Raw genomic sequence first — 25,799 nt, forward strand, 5'->3', positions numbered from 1 at the left:
CCTCCCCCGCCGAGCCCGCCTCTTCCTGTGGGCGGGGTTACCGGTCGGCGCGGCTTGGAGCGCGCCACTGCGCAGCCGCGGGAGGGCGGTACCACGCCGGCTGCGACATGGGGGGGCGCGGAGCAGACGCCGGAAGTAGCGGTGGTACGGGTCCCACCGAGGGGTACTTACCGCCGGCTGTGTCCACCAGAGCTGCGGCGAGAGCTAAGGCCCGAGGGGGTGGGCGTGGCGGCCTCCGAAACACAACACCGTCTGTTTCTTCTCGTGGAGCAGCGCCGCGTCGCTCGCCTCCATCGGCTGCCATGAGCGAGCGCCTCCGCCCCAGGTAAGACCGCAAGGGACCCCCTTCCTTTCCAGCCCCTTGCCCAATGCTGTGTCTTGGGGGATAGAGCCAAGGGGGCGCGCGCAGCAGGGTCCCAGCAAGCGTGGGCCCTGCGCGTCTCCATCTGAGGGCTCTGCAGTCCTGGGGCGGAGGGGAGAGGGATGCGCGAGTGATCGGTTACCTGGTCCCTGAGGGAACTGAAGGAGTGACTCCCCAGGGTCCAGGTCTCCCCCGACCCCATCAACCCCCACCCCCGTCTTTCCGTATTTGGAGTGAAGTCTCGTCGGCCCGGAAGGGAGACGGTGGCCCTAAAGCTTCTGTGTCCTAAATTTAGGAGGGTGGGGGGATGGGAGGAATGTCTGATCCTCGAGAGGGAGCCCCTAGGGCATCTGTGAGGGGACGGGGCGGGGAGCTGCTGTCTCCCCAAGGTCAGAAAGAAGGATTGAGTTTAACCCTGCAGCAGGGAAGGATTAGGTTAGACTGAAGAACTTGTATCCTGGACAGTTGTGAACACAGAGGGGCAGATGACCAAAGTGGCTTGTGGATTCTCTCGGCTGTAGCATTAAGAACAGGCAGGATTCTAAACTGTTTGGATGCGGAACCGTTTGACTCCAAAGGCGGGAGGTAGGATCCTATTGTGATGCACTACTTTTTCTCTGAGCCTGGACCTGGGTCTTAACCTAGGGTGTGTTTTGGTCGCTTGACACATACTGAGGACAGTCTAGGCCAAGCTGCGATTTCTTTTCTTTTTTTTTTTCTCCTTATTTCTCCCCTGTAAAAATGTGGGAGGGAGAAAGCGGGATTGTACCCCACAATGAAGAGGATCGGCTTTACTTGAAATTAGAAAAATTCCTCTTCTTGGAGTTTGAAGTGAAAACTGTAGATCCAAGTCCAATCTTTGGTTTTTATGACAAGGAAAAGATTTAGAGAGTTAAGTAAATTCACCAGGTTCACTGCTCTTTCCTTTATTCCATAATAGTCTCAGTGAGGATTAAGTGAAGATAGGATTGCTTTAGTAGATTATGCTGGATCTTGTCATTCTATATTTTCATTGGCTTTGAATGTAATAATCTTTCCACAAGGACCCTGCTGTGGAGTGTAGTAAATTTATAAGATTAAGATTAATCCCGGAAGTTATTTGGGCCAGTAGTGAGCATCCTGAAGTTACTTGGGCCAATAATGAAAATCTAGGGTTCTCCAAACTTTTGCATATTGATTTGGGTGATGTAGTGAGTGGAGCATAAAGCCTCTACTTGTATGTAAAAGAAGAGTGGACTAAATTTGAACTCAGGGGCCCAATTTACCAACATGCTCCTGAAACTAGTCACAAGGCCCTTAGGTATAGTAAGCCTGATCTGCTTTTCCCCTTCCCAAACCCAGTTTGTACTTCTGATAGCCCCTTGGCATGTCTCACATACCTGAAAAAGTCTAAATATTTCTTAGAAAAAATTTCTCTTTATCTAGTGCTGCACACAAATAATCTGAATGTGCTTGTACTAGTAGCAGATTTGTTTTATCTGGCTCACACGATCTTAATATGGTAACCTCTTTACTATAAAGTAAGTCATTTGATTTGGCAGGGGTTTCTCTTCACCTGTGTGTTATGGAGTGTGACGGGTCTGTTCTGCCAGCTCTGGCTGTCTTAGCATCTCCAGGTCAGTTCAGGTTTCTGGATCTGTGTCCTCAATTTTAAGATGAAGCATTGGTTTAAGAAGGTGGTTTTTCAGACTGTAAGAGGCATGGGTGTGTGCAAAGGAACCCTACTTTAATCAAGACAGATCCTTTATCTCTTAGATAAATTGAGGGTTTGTTTTTTTGTTTTTGTTTTTTATAGGACAAAAGGGTTCTGTTACCTTTTTAAAAAAGTTTGAAAACCACTAGTCTCATTACTGTAGGATTTCTTGTATGTTTGGTCTCTGGGAGATGACAGGAAGATTGGAGAGAAATGGAATGATGAAAAGTGATGTAATTCAGTCATCCTTAGAAGTAACATACTAGACAATAATCTGTAACTAGATGGTGGGGGAGAATGTAATCAATTATAGGGTGGCTGCTCAAATTATAACCTGGTCTCTGGCATTGATGTTAAGAGCTATAATCTGACTGATTGTGTGGATGGGGTTGAGCGTGAAGCTGTAATTTTACCAATTATTAATGATGCTGTTGATCCAAGGATGAAATCTGCAAAGAGCCTAGAAAAAGGAGAATGAAGAACAGGCCAGGCTCATTCTTAATCCAGTACCATCCAAGGGAGAGGACTCCCAAGAGGCTAAAGAGATAATTCTGGTTGCTGGAGAAATCAGCTGATTGTGAGGCAGGGCTATTTCCTGTGACTTCCCTAGAGTTTAACTGAAATCTTCAAAACCAGCCCATCCTCTTGGCATTAGTATTCTTGTCACTAGAAAGATACATCTTATCCCACATTATACATAAAGAAATTGGAAAGTTTTGTCAGGCTCATAAGTTTGGTTAGAATGACTTAGCAGCCCAAAGCACAGTCATCTGTTGGCACACTGATAAAAGCTTGGGGACCAGCACATTGTCATTTGATGAGTTTCTCTTTGGGTGTCAGCTGGCCTTCCATCCGACATTACTCTGTAACTGACACACATTCCAGTGAAAATTCTCTGTTCCTATTAGGATAGAAGTAGCAATTTCTTGGTTCAAATCTATGAGATTAGCACATCCATTTAATTATTATTAAAACCTGATATTCATCTAGTTTTTAACCTCTAAGTACTTCAGAATTAAAGTGCAGATAATATTGAATCTCCTGGGAGAAAGACAGGGAGCAGAAATGGTGATCTTGCTTTACCAACAACTGAGTCCTGGAATGAGGTGAATGGTGTAGCCCACTGCAGGTTGGTTAACGCTTTATCAGAACCACACACCTATGATTTATCATTCCAAGCCAAAACTGGACCCATACTCAGTAATTAATAAACTGAGATGTATTCAGAATGTTACCGAGTACAGAGATTTGAACTTGGGATGATAACTTAAATTTTCTCCAGTTTCCAGACCTCAACTCAAAGCCTTAGAATTAAGGGCCTGCAACAGTTAGCCACCCTCCTCACATAGGAAGTATAACTGTGTAGAAAGTGATATACATTCAAATTCAGTACTTTCCAAAGAGCTGTTTTTCCCTCTGGCTATAGAACTCTGAATCTTGAACGAAGAGTTTTCATTATAATAAATTATGCTGCTTGGTATAAACTGGCCTCTTGCCAGCACTGTCCAATAGAAATTCCTGCAGTGACAGGAATGTCCTATATCTGTGCTGTCCAGCACAGTTGCCACTAGCTATGTGTGGCCATTGAGCACTGAAAATGTGGCCAGTGTGGTTAAGGAACTGGGTTTTTAATTTTACTTAATTTTCATTACTTTAAATTTAAATTAACAAATGTATCTGGTGGCTGCCATATCAGACAGCACAGTTCCATCCGTCTGACTTAAAATTATACTTCGTTTAATTTATTTCTATTTTCTCACTGGGGTTTAGAAGTCCTGATGGTGCCTGATTCTTGCACAGAAAACATACAAGCTTTGTCTCTGTTGTACATCTTAGAACACTTGACTGAGAAAGATGTGTGATTCTTCTTTAAACCTGAACATTTTAAGCAGCTGGTGCTATAATCTCAAAGTAACAGTCTAGTGAAGTAACTTATAATACCAGGTGGTATAGCCAGAATAATCAAGTTAATGTGTCCAAGAGCAGCCTTTCCCAGTGATGGTCCAGAAAAGTAATTTAATACGTCGGAGGACATAGAACTTTTGTGCTAATGTGACAACTGGGGGAAAATCAGGGATGAAAGAAAACTGAAGATTTAGAGGCCAGCACGAACCTCTAATGGCTGCTCTTGCGTAGCCCCATTTTTGTAAGGATTTTCAGCGGAAATAGGCAAGGACAGTCACTGCTGTCTAGATGTTGCCATTTGGAAGGGAGTGAAATTAGGTAACTTGGGATTGTAATTTCAGGAAATGGAGAAAAAGATAACTTCAATTAGGTAGAGTTTGAAAGCTTAGTCATTAACGTCTTCCTGCTCTTATTTATTCCCCAGTAGGCATTTAAAATTGCCAAGCTGCTTTTTAGAAATTAGTTGTACTAATTTAAGCTCGAGCTTACTGCTGCTGTTTTATATTTTTGCTCTTCGTGCCCAGCGATGGTGTCCTTCCCTTTTACCTTTTGAGATGTCCTATGATGATTTATATTTTTTCAGGCAAGAGGGCAAATTCCTGTGTTGTCATGGTTTACAGTTCGAAGTGTCCAAAAGATCAATTGTTGGATTGTTCTTTTTCTCCTTGTGATTTAATTTCAGGAAAAGGAGAAGGAATGGCAACGAAGAAGACCACCACCTCCCCCCGCAGACCAAAAGGAGTAGTAGGAACCCGGTCTTTCACGATTCCTGGGACACAGAGGTAGGAAGCGTGGTCAGCAGCCTCTGCTCTCGTTACTGCTTGAGCTAAATAACCTGGTCACCTCCGTGTAACCAAATGATTCCTTGAATGAATAAAAGTGATCTTGCTTGACTGTAATGTTTTCAACCTTTTTTTCCTTGAGTCATGACTGTTTCTCCCCAGCAAAACGGCCTGTGTCTGCACCTGTTCATACCTGCACACAGCCCACAATTTGTATTTGTTAGAAGTTTTGTAGACTTTTGAAAGCCCATCTTTGAACCCCCTATTTGGTATTTCAGAAAAACCAACTAATTTTCTAATAAGTTTATAAACCATTACTTGTCCTTAAGACAAATATATTTTGCTGCTTCCGTGTCTCTTAAAGATAGGCTTTCTGTGTTTTCAAGAAAAACTATACAGGCATTCAGAATATATGGTGTATGTATATGCAAAATCCTATTTTTAACTGTTCTTACGTTTTTGTTATGCTGTTCTACAAAGAGCACCTGCGGGAGGCAGAGTGGAGTGGGGGTGAGGGGAGCTCCTGAATTTTGGCTTCCTGGGTGTTTTGGTGCCTCTGTGCACCTGAACGGCTGATCTCCAGTGGGGAGAGGAAGCTGACATTAAAAGGATGCTGCTATTAAATTATGCACCTAAAGATTTGACCCTTAACCGCTGTCCCCCTGAGAGAGACACTCCTCAGTGGCAGAGACTCCTACGCCCTAGCCTGACCACTGAAAGCAGAGTTCCATGTATCCCAGTTCTTGCACAACCAAGATAATTTATGCTTTAATTAGTTCCCGATAATAGAACTTGACCTATATCCAGTCTTTACCAGGAATCCAAAGGAACTCCCTCAGGGGGAAAAATCAGTTAGCTGTCCTGTAGGTAATACTCACTCAGGAGCAGTATAGACGAGACCCTTCCATGTGGGGACTTAAATTTCTTTAGCTTTTCCCCCTTGTAAAATCGTCCTGTCACTTTTTTCCCCCTTTTGTTTTTTCTTTTTTCTTAACAGAGAAGTAACTGAGTTTTTGTTTAATGTGATAATTGGGGAATCTCGCAGATGGAAGAAAACCAAAGATTAGAGTCTGCCATGAGCATTTAATGATAAATCTAACAGAATTGAATTTCCGTTATTCTTTTAAATTATAAGACTGTGCCTTAAAAGAGTATGTGGTGGTTACTTTCATGGTATCAGCATGAATATTTCTTTTTTGCGTCTGTATGTCAATCCCACTAGATGATGTTTGTGTTACTTCTAAGGTACAGTAGATCTAACTCTTTGTATTGCTCTTTTTTCTCTGTATCTGCAGTTTTCATGTCTGAGAACAAGAGTTTAAGTTGTCATAACAAGAAAAAATTAAACATTTCTGATCCCTTATTTTTTAGGTAATACTCCTTAGCATTAGTTTTTGTCTTGTTCTAGTTGCTGTTTGTGGAGAATGACCTTCACTCCCTTTCTGATACCCATGCTTTGGTCTCAGGGAAGAAAACAATGTACTGTTATTCAGCCTGTTGGTTCATGCGTGTTGTTCTTACTTGTCCAGAGAAATTCAGCCGTTAAACCACTCTGTAATCATTAGTCTGAAGGATGGACGAGATTGCCCTTGTAATGATTAACAGTCAATACAGGTGATTTTTATCTGTCATGGTAATCTGAACCCCCCGGTAGACCCATCACGGGTGGCTATGACTCTCCGTTTCAACCTTGCTGAGCGAATATTTACCGGCGCTCGGACCCAGTGGCCTCCTGTGCTGTTCCTCCCCAGCGGCGGTATTAACAAGTAATGAGGCCGAGTGAACCCAGGAGAGCTGGAGCAGCAAAAGGAGGGGAAAATCTTTAAAATGGAAAGTTCAGCCCTGAATAATTGAGTCATGACCACTGGAGTAGATCGTTATGTTTATAGCATAAAAATACCAAGTTTAGGGATAGTCGGCTGCTTTTTGATAACTGTGTGTAACGGGGGAAATAATAAGGCAAGTCATTACTAGTAGGTTTACATAATAAAATATATTATTAATGAAAATGGTGTCTTTTAATAATTCTAAGGTAGGGCCAACGAGGTAAATTCTCTTAAGCCTGACTCAGTTAAGAGAAACTATCCTTTCCTGAAATGCTTAAATAATTTTAGAATTTTTTTTTTCTTGTAACATGAACTTTCATTTGGAAGAAATTTGTTTTAATTCTAAGGGAGATTTAGAATTACAATTAACTTCCAAAAATCACCCTTTTCTCCTAAATGGAATAATACTGGCAAGTGCTGGGAAATTAGGTCTGAGCTGTTGGAATTATGTTAAACTATGCGCAGGGAAGTCACATTTAACCTGTGAAACAGAGACAGTACGTGCCTCTTTTCTCCTAGGTTCTAGGATGCTAAAGAATGTGAGCTGACTTGCCAGATTAGTTATGTAAAGAGAAACTTTTAATCTGCTTGTGTATTTTCTTCCTGTCATTTTGGTAGGTATTATGAACTCTGCTTTTCAGATGGAAACATTGGGGCATAGAAAAATAAAGCCCCTTGCCCAAAGATACACAGCTGGTGAGAGGCAGGTGGGTGAGCCCCAGAGTTTTGACTGGTGAGCTGCTTGCGTCTGCCCGTGGTCTGTGCCATCCCCCAGAAGACAGAAAGGAGGTTCTGATAGGGGTGGCTAGGTCCTAGACTTCTCCTTAATCATAGGAGCAGAGAAGAGTAATTTTCCTCCCCCTGTCTTTTAGCTGGTAGGTATTTTTCCCAGTAAACACAATGACATGGTATTAGCTAGAAAGCAATTGTAGATTTCTTAGCTACAAAAAGTATGGAAATTGGGGTCTAGTGGTTTTGTTTTTTTTTTAACTAAATGGTGTTTGCATCAAAGATCTTGAATTTTCACTCCAGTGACTTAGATTTAATGCCTTGTGAACCCTAGGGTACTGTTTTTTAAAGTGAGATATAATTTACAGGTATAGGAATAAAAAAGTTTTTTGTAAAGCCATTCTCGATGATTGCTGGTGGTTAACACCTAAGGCCGGTTGTTTTTCTCTCAGGTGAGCAAGAAGTGAAATGATGCGTCAGTTTGCATCTTCCTGTTGGGTCCTTTACAAAGGTAGTGCCATTCCCTAATCTCAGGCAGTTACTGAGTGAGGAAAAATTAGCTAGGTTTAACTATTTAAGTTCATTTTCTTAGGGGCTGGCCTTTTTGGTTTGAATTGTATCTTTACTTGTAGGAATAATGCTCTGTATTTCCAGTTTGAATATTTTTATCTACAAATTACACTACATATTTCCAATAAATCTGGCTTCTGGTATGTAGCTATATGCCTTATAAAAGCTATACGCCTTATATACCCCGCTTCGGGGGTGGGTAGAGCTCAGTGGCAGACCGCATGCTTAGCATGCACGAGGTTCTGGGTTCAATCCCCAGCACCTCCTCTAAAAAATAAATAAATAAGTAAACCTAATTACCGCCCCCACCCCCAGAAAGTACAGCCTCTACTTTTTTCCCTGTCTCTTCTAGAAGGGAAAAATTTTGATGTCATAATCCTAAAATCCCAAGAGTATTCTTATTTGGAGTGTAGAGGCATGACAAAAAAAATAACAGAACCAGGGGAATCCGTGTATCATTAAAATTAGGATTCTATAAACCCACTTGTTTCAACTGATGAGAAAGAACTAGCTGAATGTCAGGTGATTTTTCTTTTTAACTGTGAATTTAGATGGCAGTAGAAATATCTAGCATAATTTTTTTAAAAAAAAGGTATTTTTAGGTTTTGTTTTTGCTATTCTCATCTTTAGTTGATTGTAGTGTAATAGGAACAGCCTAAGAGACAAAACTGTTCTGGCAGACTCTTTGGGGTAAGGCTAGGGTTGTGTGTTTAAAACCCTGCAGCCAATTAACTCTGAGATTGACTTCTAAAAAGACCATTAGAAATGGAGGAACAGTCCTTTCAGAAGTTAGTCTGATCTGTAGCGTACGTCTTAAGAAACTTTGCTCACAGTTCAAGTCCTCGAAATACAAATATGTTGCATCAGCTGACACCATGAAGCGCTACCCTAAGCAGTTTCAAACTGAAACTGAACACTGTTTAGTTGTAAGGATACATACATGTTTTTAGGAAGGAACTTCAAACAGATGTTGGGGTCCAGCTTTATCTTACAAGGATATGCCATTATTACTCATTGACACAGGAAAGTGACCGCCTGTGTTTTCTTTCCTTGCATATTTAGAAAATGGTTTTAATTGGCCCACTGAATTCATTTGGAGTCTTATGGTCTCGCTGGTATTAGCAGACCTGGAGCTCTTGTAAATCATTGGGTACTTTGGAAGCACAGAATTTTACATTAGAAGCTCTGATAGACTTGGCTAGGATCATATCTTGCACTTGATCCAGATTCTGCAGTGGCCTTCAGATCAACTTCATTATGACTCTAGAGATGGAGTGTATAATACAGTGAGTGAAATTTCTTTTTTCTTTGGAGGTTTACGTAAGTTAAAAGCACCATTGAAGGAGGAGATTGATGTGAAGGGAAGCTGGAGCTTGAAAGAAAATATACTGTTGACCTGTTTTTCTAATTAGGAGAAAGCTTACAGCTCTAGGTAATAAATACACATGTATATCCTGGTGCTTTTTATGAAGCAGACTCAGTAATTAGCAATCCTGCCTGGGGGACTTTTAAAGGTTATTAGTAGAAAGAGTGTTTAGAGTTATTTGTTTCTGGTGTGGGTGTAACTGGGTTCTCAGACTGACCTCATGCTGTGGGAAAATAAAATCCAGGGCAGGCCTAGCCGAGGCCCAGGAGTTCTTTCCCTCTGGTGTATGATGTGAGCCCTGTGGACTAAGAAAATGAACTTCAGCTTCTGTGTCCTCTGCGCCACAGTTTATGTATATCCTCCTTTCTGCCAGAGACAGTGAGGCGGCCCTCTGCCTTTCTCTGCTGTGCCTTCTGTCAAGGCTCCTGAAAGCCCTTCTGAGGACTTCTCCCTTCTCGTCTCTTCAGATCCTTCTTATCCATTGCTTCTTGCATGAGCCCACGGATATGCTGTCTTCCCTTCTTAACTGTCTGCTCTCGCCTCCACCTCCACCTCCAGGTGCTTTCTTTTCCCTTCCCTACCAGCCACCCGGTACCCTCAGGCCGCCTGGCCCTCCTTTCCTCTCTGGATCCTGGCTGCCTCCCTGGCTCCACTGAAACTTTTCTCAAGGCTAACAACGCTCCTTCCATTCAGCAACCCATACTGAGCACCTAGTGTTTGCCAAGCATCATCCTAGCTGCTTGGAGTCAACTTGGATGGGCTGTCTCATTTCCTTCCTGAATCCGCCCATCTCCCCTGGGTGTGACCCCCTGCTCCACCTCCATTTACCTTTCCTGCCTGACTTATTAGAGAATTTTCCAGATGGCCCCTGCTCATGCTCCCCCACCTCATTCACCTCACTCAGATACCGAGATTCCTCACTCCTGAGTGCAGGTCAGAGCGTGTCTTATCCACCCAGAAGTAGTTCCTGTGGGGGGGGGGGGTCCTGCCATCATCTGGCCGTCACTTCTCTCCCATGCATCTCGTCTGGCTCTTCCTGGAGTGGGCCAGCCGCACCGCACTGTTAGCTCGTTCTCCCCAAAACACTCCTTTCTTCCGATTTTGCTCACTGTTCTCCCAGTTTGTCACACCCTGCTTATTAAAATTCTTCCTTATCGTTCTAGGCCCAGTCCAGACACTACTCACTTTAAGGCGTCTCTCCTAGCCCCGCCGCCAGCACCCGCTGTTAGACGCCTGTCACTGCGGTAGCTCTGCGCTGCTGTCAGCGGTGGCTGTGCTGCCACTATATTCTTGCTTAAGCTCAGTAAATGCGTAAATGGTTAAGTAGCCCTAGTGCAGTGCCTCCTAGTACACAGCAGGGACACAAACATGTGGTCAGTGGTTGGACATCAGAACATCCTGTGCCTCTTTGAGCTACGTTTTCTAGGGGTGGGGCCTTCGCACGTACACTTTTTAAAAAAGCCCACAAGCGACTCCAAAACAGACTGTATCATAGTTCTCTTTTGGATCTTCCCCGGGCATCTGCAGTTAAGAAGGATATCCTGCAGATTGTAAAATGATTTTTATTATTGCCTACGCTAACCTCAGATCCTCCCCTTTCACACAGATCTTCACTACAGGATTCTTATGAGTTGCCTTTGTATATTAAGAGAAATACTCTAGGTCAGAATCTTTACGAATTTAACGTTCTTGTGCTTCTGTATATAGATTTGCAGGGAGTTCTCATTTCACAGATCATGACTTTATTCTCTTGTGATTTGCAATACAAATTTGTCATGAAAATATCCTGGTCAAATGTTAGCACTAAGCCAAAACTGAAAATTCAGAGAAAAGAAAATGGGCTTTGTAACTGTCAACGTGGCTAAATTGTCTGATGGGTATTTTCGGTAGGGAATCAGGGTCACTGGGATAGGATTCATATTTGGTGAGTCTTTCTCAGCCCCAGTCTTTGGACTCTTCTTTCTCCTTCAGTAAAAGAATCTGCTCTCTTTTACAAACAGATGTAACAAGCTAAACACTTCTGCACTAGTTTAGCAGTTTTAATTTTCGGAACCACGCGCACTGTTAAGTAGTGGACCCCCTCTGCCCCCAAGCAGTCTGTTACTGAAAAGCTCCACTAAGTGGGGGAAATACAATTTTTTTCCTGTCTCAAGTTTCCTGGTTTTATAAAACAAAACGGTTTACTTCTGTGTACGTCTTAAGTCTCTGATAGAGACTGAAACCTCGAATTTATGCCTTTAGTGTTAAAAGGAAATAATGGTCTTTCCTTGATCCCATAAAGTCAGACACTTTGAAGGCTGACAGTGTTAAGACTCATTACAGCAACTTTCAAACTTTTTTGACCCGGTTTGTAGAAACGTTATATTTTGTGACCCAGTGCGTACCAGATGTATTTGTGCCTCACTGAAAAAAAGGTTCACAGAACAGTTTCCCTTACCACGTTGCACTGTTTTATTGTGCTGGGGTTGCTACCCACTGATGGTTTCACTGTCAGTTAGAAAAACTCTGGTCCATCCGTAGATGGTGACATATTCCCTAAAGCCCCCCAGATAGTGCCAAGACTAGTCTGAATTGGCAGAAAATAGGACCCAGAGCATCTCTGAAAGAGCATTGTTCTTACCTTTGCTGACAGTATGTATGTAAGGTTTTATATGTATTAAAATAACGTGTCAAGTGCATTCACCCAGATTCCCAGGTGTTCTCTTATTAGTCTAAAAGCATCATCAGCCAACCATCTGCTGGTGATTCAGCTGAAGCATTTTAGAGGTTCTTAAGTAGTTATAGGAGATGCAAGTTAAAATTTTGACAGTATCAGTGTATTTTTTGCAGTCTCAGTCTTGAAGTTAGAAGTAACTGAAGACCTTACTCTATTTTGTAGTATAGCACTCTTTAGTTCACTTACTCATGACTATATTTTGTCTGCAAAAGAAATACATTTTTGTAGAAGCTATAGAAAATAAAGATTTAAAAAAAACCTAGAAAGTTAAAAAAAAAAAACCTAGAAGGTCCAAATTCTAAATATTTTGACATGTATATCTTTCCAGATTATTTTTGGTGTATGTATATGTATACATTAAAGAAAACACTTTAAAAACCAACAGATGTACTATACATTGTTTTGTAACCTATAAAAAAGGTGTTAAAGATCTCTTGTCTTGGTATATGTACATCTCTATCGCCACTGTTACCTGCTGCATAGAATTTCATGATTATGGGTTATAATTCATTCATTATACTTTATATTCATAGATTATAGTTGAACCAGTTTCTCTACTTGTAGGCATTTGGGTTGTTTCCCGTGTTAGCTATTATGAACAAGGCCCCACTCAACATTTTTATACATGTCTTTCAAAATGTGAGTTAGAAGATACTTAAAGTGGACTAGAAATTGCAGGTCCATTTATCTCCCCCTCTCCCCTTTTTAACAGTTATTGTACAGAAATCTTTTCTCACTTGTCTACTTTAAAGAACATTTGCTATAATAGTATGCAATAAATACAGTTTGAGATAGAAACTTGACTTACTAGAAACTGATTCTAGTTCTTGCCTTAATTTTCAGACAGTACCTGTAACGAGAAACAGTAAAGAAAACAGACTAAGAGGAAACAAAGTGCTCTGCGCGGTGGGTTTCTTACCTCGTGTAGTGACCTGCTTGTCCCCTAGTCACGGTCTCGCCATGTGTGCCCCGGCTGTTCTAGCTGACTCCATGCTAGGTCAGGGGAGACTTGTATGGAAAACAAGTTTTGTTTCTGAATTGGCTTTGATTTCTTAGGTCTTTAAGTAAATGTAACTGCTGCTGCTGTTCACCCTGCCATCTGACCTCATTCAGCCCAGTGTAAGGCTTTCTTGAATTTTTTTTTTTAATAGAAAGATATGTTGCCTCCCACTACCTACGGGCGGTGGGCTACGTCACCTGTTAAGTCTGAGTACCTCCAAGTGACCTGTGGACCATGATAGTTCTCGGTTTACATCTTAAGCGTGATGCCTTTCATGATCATTGCTTTCTTTGCCATTTCAGATGAGTTTATCTGGGTGTACTGTTAGCAGCAACTTTTGATCAAAAAATGGACAGAACTAGTATTTTAAAAATCACTTTTAAAGTGTCTGGAAGCAACATTTTATGTATACATTTATTTTTATAATAAAAAATATGTAATAACCATATTGGAAAAAAGTTGTAGTAAAGGGTAGAAGAAGAATGAGCAACTATAACCCCTCCATTCTAACATAACTTCTGTGGTCTGTTTCTTTCCAGTCTTTTTTCTTACATGTAGATTTCATATAGTTGTAAGCAGACATTTAAAAACCAATGCTTTTGTTTGAGAGAGTATGAATTTTTGTCAAAGGGCTAAATTTAAAAAAAATTTATATACCAGATCATTACCAGAATTCTAATTTTCTTGTGCATTGATTCCTTCCAGCACGATACCGTGTTGAGTTGTAAATAGAGAAGGGTGCTGCTAATCAAGTTATTGGGGTTGTTGCTTAATTAGAAATAGAGTATTAAAATGATAAAGTACCATAATTCTGGAAAGGGCCCATCCTTACCATTGCCTTCCCTTTTAAGATCTTAGCATTGGAAGAAAGGAGATTTCTGAGAGTAACTCTCATCGGAACTCTGAGAAGCTTCTGCAAGTCATGTTAGTGACATTAAAAGTAAAGTTAGGCATACGTGTGCACACATGCACACGCATACACATACAGAACTACAAAAATGCTATATAACTTTATAAGAAGTATATTAAAGTAAATTGACTGTACTTCAGTAACAAATTTTTGGGGAAAAAAGTGTATTCAGGTCTTTCAGGATAGTACAAACTATTAGGTATAAAATAACTTCAAGGATATATTATACAGCACGGGGACTACAGTCAGTTTTTTAAAACAATTATAAATGGGGTGTAACCTTTAAAAATTGTGAATCACTGTATTACATACCTGTAACATATAATATTGTACAGCAACTGTATTTCAATGAAAAAATACATCTTTCAGGATATGTTCTGCATTCAGAGAATAGTTTTACGCCCATAAGACAATCACAAAGTTACCACAAGTTTTTCATTTTAATTTATGCCCAGAAGCCATCTGTTTGTTAAGAGGACGCCTTTTTTGTACCATTACCAATGATCAATACTTCCCCTTGGAGGCTAAGCACTCCCTTCTGTGATTGTTGGAAATTACTGTAGCGCATGATAAAAGCAGGGAGAGAAGATGCAGTTGAAGGGATTTGCGGGTGGAAGGCCTGTGCTCGCATCTGGACCCTGCCGCCTCCTCTTCCTAGGGACGTGTAGTGGGCGCCACCATCCCCCTGGGCCTCGCAGGGTAGTTGTGAGGATAGGATGAAATGTCTTAGGTGAGTGTGCTTTGTAAACTGTATGTTTTGATGCTGGTACTCCTCAAACTGAACAGGAGAAATGTTCCCAAATAGGGGATCTTAAGTTAAAGCACAGCAAAGCTCTTAAGAAACAAAAGAGCCTAATTGTGATGCCATTTCTTTCTCCTTCGTCCAGTCTTCAAGCAGTGACAGTGGTGGCAGCAGCAGCAGCATCAACAGCCCGGACAGGGCCAGCGGTCCAGAAAACAGCCTGAGCCCCCTCGCCGCCGGCTCCAGCCCTGACACCCCGCAGCCCGCGCCCGAGCAGTCCGCGCTGTGCCAAGGCCCCTACTTCCACATCAACCAGACCCTGAAGGAGGCCCACTTTCACAGCCTCCAGCACCGAGGACGGCCTCCGACATGATGTGCCGGAAGTTTCTTGCCTTCTGTGAAGGGACAGCGCTGTGCAGATTTGATATTTCAACTTACGATGTTTTAAAAAATTGCACAAAAAAATGCCTGTTGGCTTTTCAGTCTATATTTGAAATAACAGGTTAACAGGCAGTTGTTTACTTGTGGTTTTGCTGCACTATTGCGATTTCAAAGGGGCTTTGAAGCAGTTTTTTATAGGATCCTTTTGAGGGTGGGTATCAAATCCACATCGAGGTAATAGGAAGAGGAAATCTCATCTACGTGTTGAATCCATAGTTTGTCCAGTTCAGACTGATTTCCAGATGTGTCAATTAGAAATTCTACTTTATGTAAAAAGGCCTTTTAACAATGCGGGCTCTTCAATTTTTTAAATTCAATAAACTAGTAAAGAATATCTAGTTTCCATGAAAAAAAAAAACCTAAGTTTTTTTTTTTTTTCCAAAATATAGAAAGCTTGATTCAGTCTTGCACTGAAATTAACTGCCATGCTACCTCTTAGTATGTAGATGTCCTGTTGAAAGTACTCTCCTTTGTGACAGGAGAACAATCAGATCCACGTTAGACTGTGTAAGTGAGCACCCTCCCTGATAAGTGTCTTCTCTCTTTGTTATATATTTGTATTTCCAGAGAGAAGGCCTCTCAGACTCTTGGATACCCAGGTAACCTGTTACCATTATTCCTCCAGAGCCTACATCTCAGACTTAGAAAACATTGCTTAGTTCCAACAGTCCAGAAATACATAGTGACTTTTTGTTTCACTCACAAACTTGTCCAGTGGCAGCTTATGTGATCTCATTGATAATTCCACCTTGTAGTGGCGAGAGTGAACGCGCTGGTGAATGCTGACAAAGCGTAAGCTATCCGGACTGATGTCTGACGTCACGAGTGTCGTGAAACTATTGGACAAGGATTCACTTTATCCTTAAAGTAACCCCTGATGGTAACTAGGGGGCCACATTCCATCACCGAAACTGGAAGGACTGGTGTGGCTTAGAAACAAATGAGCAGACGCACCTGTAGAAGAAATAATGCAGTATTTATTTGCAGAGATGGATCGTTCTGTTCCCGTGTCATTTAGTCATACTAGAGAGCCACCCAAGTTTGAATAACGAAGGCGTAGACGAGTCTTCTTCCTCAGTGACAAGCTGTCTGAACAAGGAGCCAGGATGCGCCGGGTCATCTGCTCGGGAGAGTGCCGGGGGGACAACCTGCCATTGTATGTAGAGGAAAGTGCCTTAGAGTCTGCCCGAACCCTCCTGCCTGCTCTCACCCTCCATTCCACTCGGAGTCCACACAGCACACACGGCAGGTCTGAGAAGCGCAGAGAGCTCTAGTAAGGGGGCTCTGCTCCTTGTATTTGAAAAGGACACGGGGGACAGCGTGAGATTTTATTGTGACAGAATTACATATGGAAAGAGGGTAAACGTATCTGCCTCCTTTCCATGGTTTGTTCCTCTAATATAGGTAGAGCTGAAAGGTCAGTTGCTTGAAGGAGAAATGGAGACTCACAGGGGAAGTTACTGCATAGGCCCATGCTTAACAGAGTGCTTTGTGCAAGAACCTTTTCTTTTTTTAACTACCATCTCCCAAGTTTTGAAACCAGATGTTTGATGAGGATTTTGGATCTTAATGGGTTTGATGGCAGGGAATATAGGAAGGATACACTGCTAATATTTTATCTCACAAGAAAGCAAACAGCAGCTAAATGCTGTAAGAAGACAAGCTGAGCTCTCAAACACACGCGTACACAGCACAACTCAGAAATACCCAGGAGGACTCCCGCGGGCTTAATGAATGGCAGCCTACTGAAAGAAAACGTGTATTAACAACGTGTAAAACTTGAGAAAGCAAATTTCCTTTTATTTCCCACCCAACTAAAAGAAAGATGAAACCATTACTGAAACAAAACAGTTTTTTTCCAAATAAGTACAATCATAGTGCTGGGTTAGCAGTTAACTTTTACCCTGTTGAACACAAGAAATAATCTCCATCCTGTTCTGCATATTTTCTACAACCTTGGCAGCCTGAGATGCGTTTCTGTTATGAGGCTGCTTGATAGTGTAAATGGGCATCTTTTAAAACTTCTATTAGCTCAAGCTAGTAACACCGTGTACTTCTATATTGCGCCGCCATTAAAAGCAGCATTAGTGCATCCTGTCATTCGGTTCTTTATCGGTTATTTAAAGGGGAGCTGATTGGGTGGTTTGGTGGGCAATGGGGGAGGATCAATTGGGATGAACCTCTCGTTCTCTGCACTAACCTGGGCTTTTGTTTCAATGCTTCTGCTGGTTGATTTGGCCTTTCGAGTGCTTGTCATGCTCAGTGGAAGAAGTCCAAACCTCCAAGACAAGATGAAGGAATTTCAGTAGCACGAACAGGAAGCTTTGGGGCCCCGAAAGAGCATCTTAGAATCATTACCTGATCTGACTTGATGCCAGTGGCAGGATGTTATGGGCTTCCTGTGAGTTGAACGTACTGCTCCTGGGGGTGAACTGATTCTCCATACCAGTCACCAGGCCAAACAGAACCTGACAGACAGGAAATGGAGCTCAGGAACAGGCTGGGTGTTTTATTGTCCAGTTAAAAGAAAATCAGTTCTCTGCTAGTAATCAATCACCACTTTGTTTTCAACCATCCTTTTGGGGAATGTTCTTTTGAGTGTGTTAATGCTTCAGAATTTTATCACTGCCCCTAGGTCAGAATCTCAGAGTCGAATAGCTCTTTGATTTTACTCCTCTTTCTGAGGCCCTGGTAAACCCTTAGCAGTCCTTATCCACAACTAATGGGGACTCAGCTGAGAGAGTTGATCTAACCCTCTTTCAGCCTCTGTGACTAAACTCAGCTGACTGTCTCACCCGCTCTCCACACTGCCTCCTGGGGGGTTACGTGCTGGAGCAGGTTTCTGCTAGGATGTAGGCCTATGACCCTCGCCTGTGACCCGTCACTGGCACCAAGCGTGCTTCTCCCCGGACTTACGGAAGTTCTCTGCACCAGGCGGTTGAGGTTGCTGTTGAGGTGGGGTGTGAATACGTCCAGGTCAAAGGGGTCAATGAGGGCTTCCAGGTAGTCAGCCACTTTCTCGCCTCTGAAAGAAGGATTAGGATGGTTACTGTCCGCGTCTTTTTAGGACAAAAGCCGATCTCAGGGTATTGTAATGCTATAGAAGTCCTGGAACTGCATCTCTTCTCCTTAATCACTGGCTTAGTACCACTTGTCACTAATCATCGTGCTTAAATCATCCTCAAGAGTTCTAACCTGATGGGATGTCTTAAGTTGAGTCCATTCCTCCCCCATGTTGTTTTTAGGGAGGGCACCAAAGGCTCAAATTGTACCCAACAGTCGGCAGGCTGATTCAGAAGAGAGAGGAATGAGATCCCAGCCACTACACTTGACCATGGAGTTTATCCAGCAGGTGGCCATTATTTATCTTGCTGGTAATAATGAGCACTGACTGTTTAAAACAAACACAACTAATGGGCAATAAGAGGCAGACTCTTCGGTGGCTTCCCGGACAAGGAAGGGCTCTGCAGACTTGGAAGGGACAGCATTCATAGGGTGAGGATACCTGGAGTCCTGTTTGCTGCGGCCACTTTTCGTCTCTTCACCCTTGGTTGTCAGAATGATGTTGAGATAACGCAGATCATAAAGCAGCTGCAGGGCCCGATTCTGGGTCATTGGAAACGCACCTTCTTTCTGCAAATGAATTTCCCATCCCCACCCATTAAGGGAGCCGACTTCTGTGAGAATAAACAGCTTCACTACTTGGCTGAGTTATAGCCCGTTATTTCAGAAGATTTTATACTCATAAGGCTGATTTAATCTCACAACCACAACAAAAACGTTAATGTTAGATACTTGGGCTTAAACCAAACTAAAAACTTAATGGCAGGGAAGAGACCCAGCCCTTAAAAAAAGGTCTCAGGTGCTGCAGACAGTCATTTTTAAAGGAAGAAAAGCCCTTGCATGATGGAGAGGCCTTTTGAGGAAGCTCAGGAGAGAAGACTCACCTGAATTCTTTCCCCAATCAGGAGTTGGTCCCATCTTAAAAATGTTACTAATGAGATGGGAGTATACGCCAAAGGCAGAATGCAATGCTTCATCGTAAGTGAGAGGGGCGGAGGGCTGGGGACAGGACCTCCCTGACATGGGTGTGCTGTGCCCTGCTTCTGCTCCCACGTCCTCACACTCCCCCTGAGCAGTTCATCTGCCTGAACACACTTGATCCTGAGGAAACAGGTGAATAATTTGCCCAAAGCCCGCAGTGACCACGTGGCAGTGCCAGGGTTAGAAACTAGGTCTTCTCTACTTTGAGGCTTTCATCCTCGCCACTTGTACTGAATGGCCTTTTTAGCGAAGACCTGCTTGACCCTTGAGAATGGATGTGATTAAACTCGCAGAGCAGGAAGCCACTACCAGTTAGATAGCCTGGGGCGAGAGGTGCTTCACACTTGGAATCCTGGCTGTAAACTACCCAAATCCAAAAAAAGCTCTGATTTTTACTTCTGTTTTTAATGGAAAAAGATTCACACACCTACCTTCATCTGTTTTTCTTCCGAGAGTTTCTCATAGGCAGCTACTACTTGAGCCAGGCAGCTTTTCAGCATCTCCTGCAGTGTCACCTTTGGCAAGGCATGGCCTCCAACCCGATTAATTTCCTGGCATAAGCTAAACAGGAAGGACTGGACGTACCAGGACGGCTAAAAGAACAAAGGAATGTCAAGTTGCCATCTTGTACCAATTAAATGAGACTCGGTACAAGTGGATCCATCTATCCTTACTAGGCTTGTATGCTAGGACCTTGACCTCGCCAGTCAACCCTTCTCAGACCAGAGCAGACCACTTAGCAGAGACAAGTGACATCTGCCGTCATTCCCTTGGTGGTCTGGGGTTGACCAGGCACAATGTTTTACGTTGCTGTTTTCACTTTAGGTGAAAATGGTCCTCTAATTAGCACAGAGTCTGTGCTCCAAAAGGAAAGAATCACTACCTGACTTCTCAGTCTGCTATTTACTTGGCCCTCTGCCCACTTTGCCTCCACAGTAGAAAGTTATACGTTACTTCCAGCTCTTCCTCAAAAGCTGTTATGTTGAACGATCACCCAAAGCCCTGTTCGTTGCGCAGAGCAGGTTCTCCCTGCTCGGTTCACGGGCCCTCAAGCTGGCACGTGCCTACCTGTATAGGGAGCCGGATCTTAGACGTGACACTGCTCCCAGACTCTGCTTCCTCCTGAATTTCTAGTTCATCCCAACTGGTGGCCGTGGCCAGGACTGAGCCAGCATCGTCTAAAAGTAACGACTGGGCGAATCCATGAGCCAAAACCTGGTAATAAAAAGCAACTACCTATAGAGGCTGCTCAGATACTTCACAGAGTTTGTTTCAAACTCCTCAAGTAACCTTGAGACCAGCCTCCACCGCTCGGGTCACGTGTGGGAAGGCGAGGGGCAAACATCACTTTCCTTCTGGCTAACGGCTGCTGTCAGCAGTGGGAATCTGGGTTGCTAACCACTCTGCAAATGCCAGGAGCCACCTCTTAAGATGCCAGTGGGGACTACAGGCATTATGGTATTTGGGTGAAAAGAGCAGAAAATAGAGACCACCGTCCAAGGAGAGAGTCTTTCATTCTCATCAGATGGAAGGAAAAAAAATGCAGGTTTTCTGTCTCTAAAACCTGGGCTAAAATGAACAGAGAAGTTTTTACATTTGAGCTCCCTGGCAGAGGTAAGTGACAGTGCTATGTGAAATACAGGTTGTTACCCTCTTACTGTGAAAAGACCTGACTGGGCGTGGCCCGCCTGGACTATGATGAAGAGGAGAGAAAACGGGGACGGCCCGGCGGGCATAGAAAGAACACACCTACGCGTCACTCACTTTGACGACGGCTGAGCTCCAGACCCGGTAGCCCATCACGCTCTGCTGCAGGAGGAGTTCCTTAACTTCCTGCCACTTGGCCTGCGTAGGAAGTATTTCTTGAGTTTTCCCCTTTCCCTGTTTTTTCAGAGCCCTAGAATCCCTTGCTGGTTTCTCAGTGCTCCCTGATTTTCCCAAGATGCACTGCTTCAGGTGGGGACACAGGTCTCCCAGTGACTGGCAGAGTCTGGCCATGAAAAGGACCGCATGCAGCTTGACCCCGCTGAGCACATCCTGCTGCCCTTGCACAGCCTGTTCGATGCTCTGCAGCTCCGCCCAGACACAGTCCGTGATGTGCTTGATGCAGGCCGTGGAGTGAGTCCGCAGCATCTCCTGCACGGTCCCCGCATCTGCGTATCTGTCAAAGGCACAGTTCTTGGCTTGCGTAGGGGAGGCGTCCTTCGGCAGTGACGGGTCCCCAGAGGGAAGGTAAGCCAGGAGGTCGTCCAGTTTCACCTTCAGCTTAGAATCCAGAGCAGCACAGAAGGTCTGTGCACAGGGGCTGACGGCTTGGGCTTTCATGGAGAGCCCGCTGCCGGGGAACCGGGTCCGGTTTGACACACTGACCCAGGCAGCATCGGAAGGCAGGTCGCTGGGGCTCTCGGACCAGAGGAAGAGGGACATGTTGTGCTCAAAGTGGATGTGCTTATTGGAAGTGGAGCTGCTCGTGCTGCTTTCAAGTTCCTGCAAAGCTGAAATCAGGAGTTCTTTGGAACTACTGGAGATGGAGTCAAAGCCTTCTTTTGTCAGAGTCTAAAAGAGAATGAGAGAAGAGTTCAAATCCCACTTCCTTCCAGGAAATCTCAAAACCAGAGCAGCAAGTGGCAATCTCTGCCAGCATTCAGAATGTTCTCCAGCATGCTCAGAAAGCTGACTCGGTGGTGACAGAGAACAAGGCCATGACCGATGGATGTGGATGTGTTCCCGATCACCCGACAGGGGCCTGGCCTCTTCTTCAGCAGCAGAATCTGTTCATTTTTATGGTTCATTATCTGGAAGAGTCACCCCTGGAGTGTCAGCAGCGGTACACTTCACAAGTGACAGGAATCTACCCAGTCAAAAGATGACACTGGGGTTGGCCATAAAGCAGTGGGACCACGTGATTCCCCACCTCACCTGTAATCGGTCGAGGAAGAGCGGCTGCATCAAGTCCTCCCAGAACAAGAGTGGCTTCTCCAGAAGCCTCTGACATATCACGTCCCAGCTGTGATTGGTGGACTCGTGGGTGAGCAGCTCCCACATGGCGTCTCGGATCCCTGCGAGCCCTTTCATGGTCGTCACGTATATAAGCAGGTTGCTGATCCCAATTTTAATGTCTTCTTTACACCTGCAACAAAAGCATTTTTCTTGGGCTTCATTAGTTTCCTGGTTTTCACACCTTTATTAAGAAAACTAGTAGGACTCCCCATGCAGAGCACCATCCAGAACATCAGGCCTCCCCTTCCCTCCTCGGTGGCCCCGTGTGGCCCCACGTGAGGCTGCACGAGTGTCCTGCCCGCTGCCACTCACACGTGGATCCACTTCTGCAGCGTGTCCCTCAGGTACTCCTGGCTGATGGGGTGGGCGAGCGTGCGGAGGCCAGGCTGGAAGTCGACGACGGACGCGGGCAGGTGCTTGAACCAGCTGCACAGCCTCATCTCCTCTTGCAGGACCCCGGTGCCCCTTCCTAGGGAGAAGGCCAAGGAAGAGAGACGTCGTCGGGACCATCCTCTGAACAGCAAACTTAAAAGGGACCTGGAGGGAATTTTAAAAAGTCCTTCCTCGAGGCAGGCCAGACTGGACCCCTGAAACCGGGGAAAGGAAAGTACAGAGTACATGCAGGGCTCCCGCATCAGGGAGGGCGTGTGGCAGCGTCCCCCGACTCTGTCATCCTGTTGGTTGAGAAGAAGGTGAAGGACAGACAGGAATTGGGGGGGGAAGGAGAGAGAGGAGGAATGAGGGCTCTGCCATCCTTGGCATTTTAAAACTAGCACTTAAGTTGTCAAAAAATAAAAGGTGATGGTTTCCCTTTCCTCACCGCCCTCCTGCCTCCCTGGAGGACCTAAGGGAGGAGTTGACGACCACTCATCCTGCGGGCGAGCTGCTCTGGCTCTTTGAGTGGGGGGTGTCCCCAGGAGGGCACAGGCTGACACTGAGTGACTCCGGAGGGCCCATTCACTATGTCCGCTGCACGAGCACCCACTGGTGTTTGAGACCTGGGGACCTGTCTGAGGTCCCTCCTACTGGTTTTCCAACACCAGGACAAATCAGCCAATACTCACCTTTCAGGAGGGGGAGGAAGTATTAAATGTAAGTGCCTGGAGGGAAACTGAGGCATAAGGAAGTCGTGCCCTTGTTGAAAGATAAAGTCATCCAGAGAAGAGACTGTTTAATACACATCTCTCTCAGAAAAGGACCCCAGGGCTGTCACCACGTTCTACTCGTTTCCCTTCTACCTCTGCCTGTGTCTCCTCCATCTGACCTTGGATTTCTGGAGTGTCCTGAGGCCAGTCCTCTGTTGCTCCCTCCTCTTATGGGTGATGTCATCCCTCCCCAAGGCTTCAAACCACCACCATGCGCAGACGCACCTGCACGTGCGTCTCTGGCCAGACCACTCACTGCTCTGTCCTGGACCCACAATCACCTGTCCACCCCACGTTCCCATTCCAAGGTCTCAGTTGTTCCCAATACAACATTTTCAAAAGTGAACTCATCATCAGCCTTTTCAAACCAACTCCTTTTCAAACCCGCCTACACTGTTGGTGGGAGTGTAAATTGGTGCAGCCACTACGGAGAACAGTATGGAGGCTCCTTAAAAAACTAAAAACACAGTTACCATACAATTCTGCAATCCCACTCCTGGGCATGTATCTGGAGAAAACTCTAATTTGAAAAGATACATGCACCCCAATGTTCACAGCAGCACTATTTACAGTAGCCAAGACATGGAAGCAACCTAAGTGTCCAGCTACAGATGACTGGATAAAGAAGATGTGGTATACATATACAGTGGAATACTACTCTGCCATAGAAAAGAAGGAAATAATGCCATTTGCAGAAACATGGGTGGACCAAGAGATTATCATATAAGTGAAGTAAGTCAGAAAGTGAAAGACAAATGGCATATATCACCTGTATGTGGAATCTTAAAAAAATGACACAAATGAACTTATTTACAAAATGGAAACAGACTCACAGACATAGAAAACAAACTTATGGTTTAGGGCAGGGAGTGATAAATTGGGAGTACAGGATTAGCAGATAAAAACTACTGTATATAAAATAAAAACAAGGTCCTACTGTAGAGCACAGAGAACTATCCTCAGTATCTCATAATAACCTATAATGAAAAAGAATATGAAAAGGAATACATACATACATATATATAAAACTGAATCACGATGCTGTACACCAGAAGCTAATATAACATTGTAAGTCAATTATACTTCAATAAAAAAACAAAAACACAAACCCAATTCCTTTTCTAGTAAACTTGGACACCTTTGTCCCATACCCTCCATAGCCAACCCCTCACCAAATCAGCTCCTACATACATGTTGGAGTTGTCCAATCAGCTCCATCTCTACTGCCCCCATTGTCTGTCCCCTGGTTCATGGTGACAGCCTCTTACGTGAGCTCTCAGCGTTCACTCCAGCCCCATGGGCATCCACTGCCACGTACTAGTCAAATGCATTTAATTCCAATTGGGACAAATGCTACCAAATAAAAGTATAGGATGCATGGAAACATGTAACAGAAGGATTAGCAAGCCTGGAAGGTCCCAGAGGGCTATCCACTGTTCTTTTCACATGGCTCTGCAATATCTGGTTACAAATGACAAACTGGACACATATCTTCTCATGCTATTCCTCCCCTCACCCACTACCCCTTACCCTCATCTGCTTCCTTTCAGTTCCTTACATACTAACATCCTCCTTGCCTCAGGATCTTTGCACATCCTCTTCCTTCTGCATGGAACTCTTGCTTGCCTTCTTTGCCTGGCTAACTTTTACTCAACCTGCAGGTTTCAGTTTAAGTATCATGGCCTCAAGGAAGTCTCTGACCTTGGTGTGGTCCCTCCATTCAATGCCACCAAGTCAACTTGTACCCTGCCTTTACGGCAATGACCAATATCTTATTAAGCAGGTATTTTGTATTCGTTAGTTCAACATCTGCTTCTACCATTAGACTGACCTCCATGAAGGTGGATCCCTATCTGTCCAGTTCACTGCTGTATCCCCAGAGCCCAGCACAGTAGCTGGCAGATGGTAGAGGCCCAGTAAACCTGCTGAAAGAACTGGAAAATAAAAGAGGTTGGCAAAGAGCTCACCGGTAGGATGCTGGCCTGTGATGGAGTCCAGAGTTGAGAAGAGCAAGCCACAGGGCAGGGACGGATCAGGCAGCAGACCTTCTGGTAAAGTGTAGAAAAGAGCATAAGCCTGGTTCAGAGTGGTGGCCAGCAACTCCACTAATGAGCAAATCTGAGCCTTGACACCAGCACCTGCGAGAAGAAAGCATCCTCTTTTAACAATTTCCTTTAGTAAAGTTAGAGAACAGTCCGGCTGCTTCAGTCTCCCTCAGCTCATGTGGCTCCATCCCCCTGTTTAAGGAACAAAGCTTGGAGGGAAGCCACACCCACCGTGGTGTGGCTGGTTGAGAAGTTTCTGGATAGCTGCCTTTCTGGCCAACAGGAAGTCTGTCAGGGCTTGGCGAGGAGAACTCTCTTCTAGGAGCATCGCAGAGCACAGGGCCTCAGCCACAGCTTGGTCAGACACGGCCTGGCATTTAAGCAGCATCTTGCTCTCATGCAGAATGGTGGACCTAGAGAGATGGTGACAAAGGTCAGCAGGGGACTTTTTACATCTGGGGAGAAGAACCCCAGGATGTCAGGAAAGAAGGCATATTCCACAAAACTGCAGGGGTGAGGTGTGG

General features: G+C 44.3%; 2 protein-coding genes across 3 annotated transcripts in view; one reads left to right on the plus strand and one right to left on the minus strand.

Annotated features, from left to right (window-relative positions):
- Nucleotides 1-44: 44 nt before the first annotated feature.
- VCF1 (VCP nuclear cofactor family member 1) lies at nucleotides 45-17,141 on the plus strand. 2 transcript variants are annotated; one of them, XM_031468999.2, is made up of 4 exons: nucleotides 45-325; nucleotides 4,642-4,741; nucleotides 12,792-12,854; nucleotides 14,746-17,141. In XM_031468999.2, exons 1-4 carry the CDS (start codon nucleotides 108-110, stop codon nucleotides 14,971-14,973), a joined length of 609 nt encoding a protein of 202 aa, XP_031324859.1. In that variant the 5' UTR covers nucleotides 45-107; the 3' UTR covers nucleotides 14,974-17,141. The 2 variants fall into 2 exon arrangements, with proteins under 2 accessions (XP_031324859.1, XP_010974248.2); XM_010975946.3 differs by lacking the exon at nucleotides 12,792-12,854 and having other exon boundaries at nucleotides 57-325.
- COG1 (component of oligomeric golgi complex 1) overlaps nucleotides 15,999-25,799 on the minus strand; it is a 13,277-nt gene continuing 3,476 nt past the window's right edge. Inside the window, exons 3-14 of the mRNA XM_031468977.2 lie at nucleotides 25,507-25,688; nucleotides 25,198-25,368; nucleotides 22,398-22,554; nucleotides 22,005-22,215; nucleotides 20,850-21,641; nucleotides 20,154-20,300; nucleotides 19,517-19,678; nucleotides 18,547-18,674; nucleotides 17,958-18,066; nucleotides 17,400-17,509; nucleotides 17,242-17,320; nucleotides 15,999-16,189 (exon numbers count right to left, since the gene is read on the minus strand). Coding sequence (XP_031324837.1) covers nucleotides 16,052-16,189; nucleotides 17,242-17,320; nucleotides 17,400-17,509; nucleotides 17,958-18,066; nucleotides 18,547-18,674; nucleotides 19,517-19,678; nucleotides 20,154-20,300; nucleotides 20,850-21,641; nucleotides 22,005-22,215; nucleotides 22,398-22,554; nucleotides 25,198-25,368; nucleotides 25,507-25,688 — 2,386 coding nt within the window. The 3' untranslated portion in view covers nucleotides 15,999-16,051. The remainder of the gene's footprint in view (nucleotides 16,190-17,241; nucleotides 17,321-17,399; nucleotides 17,510-17,957; nucleotides 18,067-18,546; nucleotides 18,675-19,516; nucleotides 19,679-20,153; nucleotides 20,301-20,849; nucleotides 21,642-22,004; nucleotides 22,216-22,397; nucleotides 22,555-25,197; nucleotides 25,369-25,506; nucleotides 25,689-25,799) is intronic.

Source organism: Camelus dromedarius, chromosome 16 (assembly GCF_036321535.1).
Source record: "Camelus dromedarius isolate mCamDro1 chromosome 16, mCamDro1.pat, whole genome shotgun sequence".
In the NCBI taxonomy this organism is placed as follows: Eukaryota; Metazoa; Chordata; class Mammalia; order Artiodactyla; family Camelidae; genus Camelus; species Camelus dromedarius.

What these genes read in the sequence shown, in the direction of transcription:
- VCF1 (XM_031468999.2), top strand. Translation starts at nt 108, where the DNA reads ATGGGGGGGCGCGGAGCAGACGCCGGAAGTAGCGGTGGTACGGGTCCC. An exon ending in AGCGAGCGCCTCCGCCCCAG is followed by an intron (nt 326 to 4,641) that starts GTAAGACCGCAA and finishes ATTTAATTTCAG; the next exon opens with GAAAAGGAGAAGGAATGGCA. An exon ending in ACGATTCCTGGGACACAGAG is followed by an intron (nt 4,742 to 12,791) that starts GTAGGAAGCGTG and finishes CTTAATTTTCAG; the next exon opens with ACAGTACCTGTAACGAGAAA.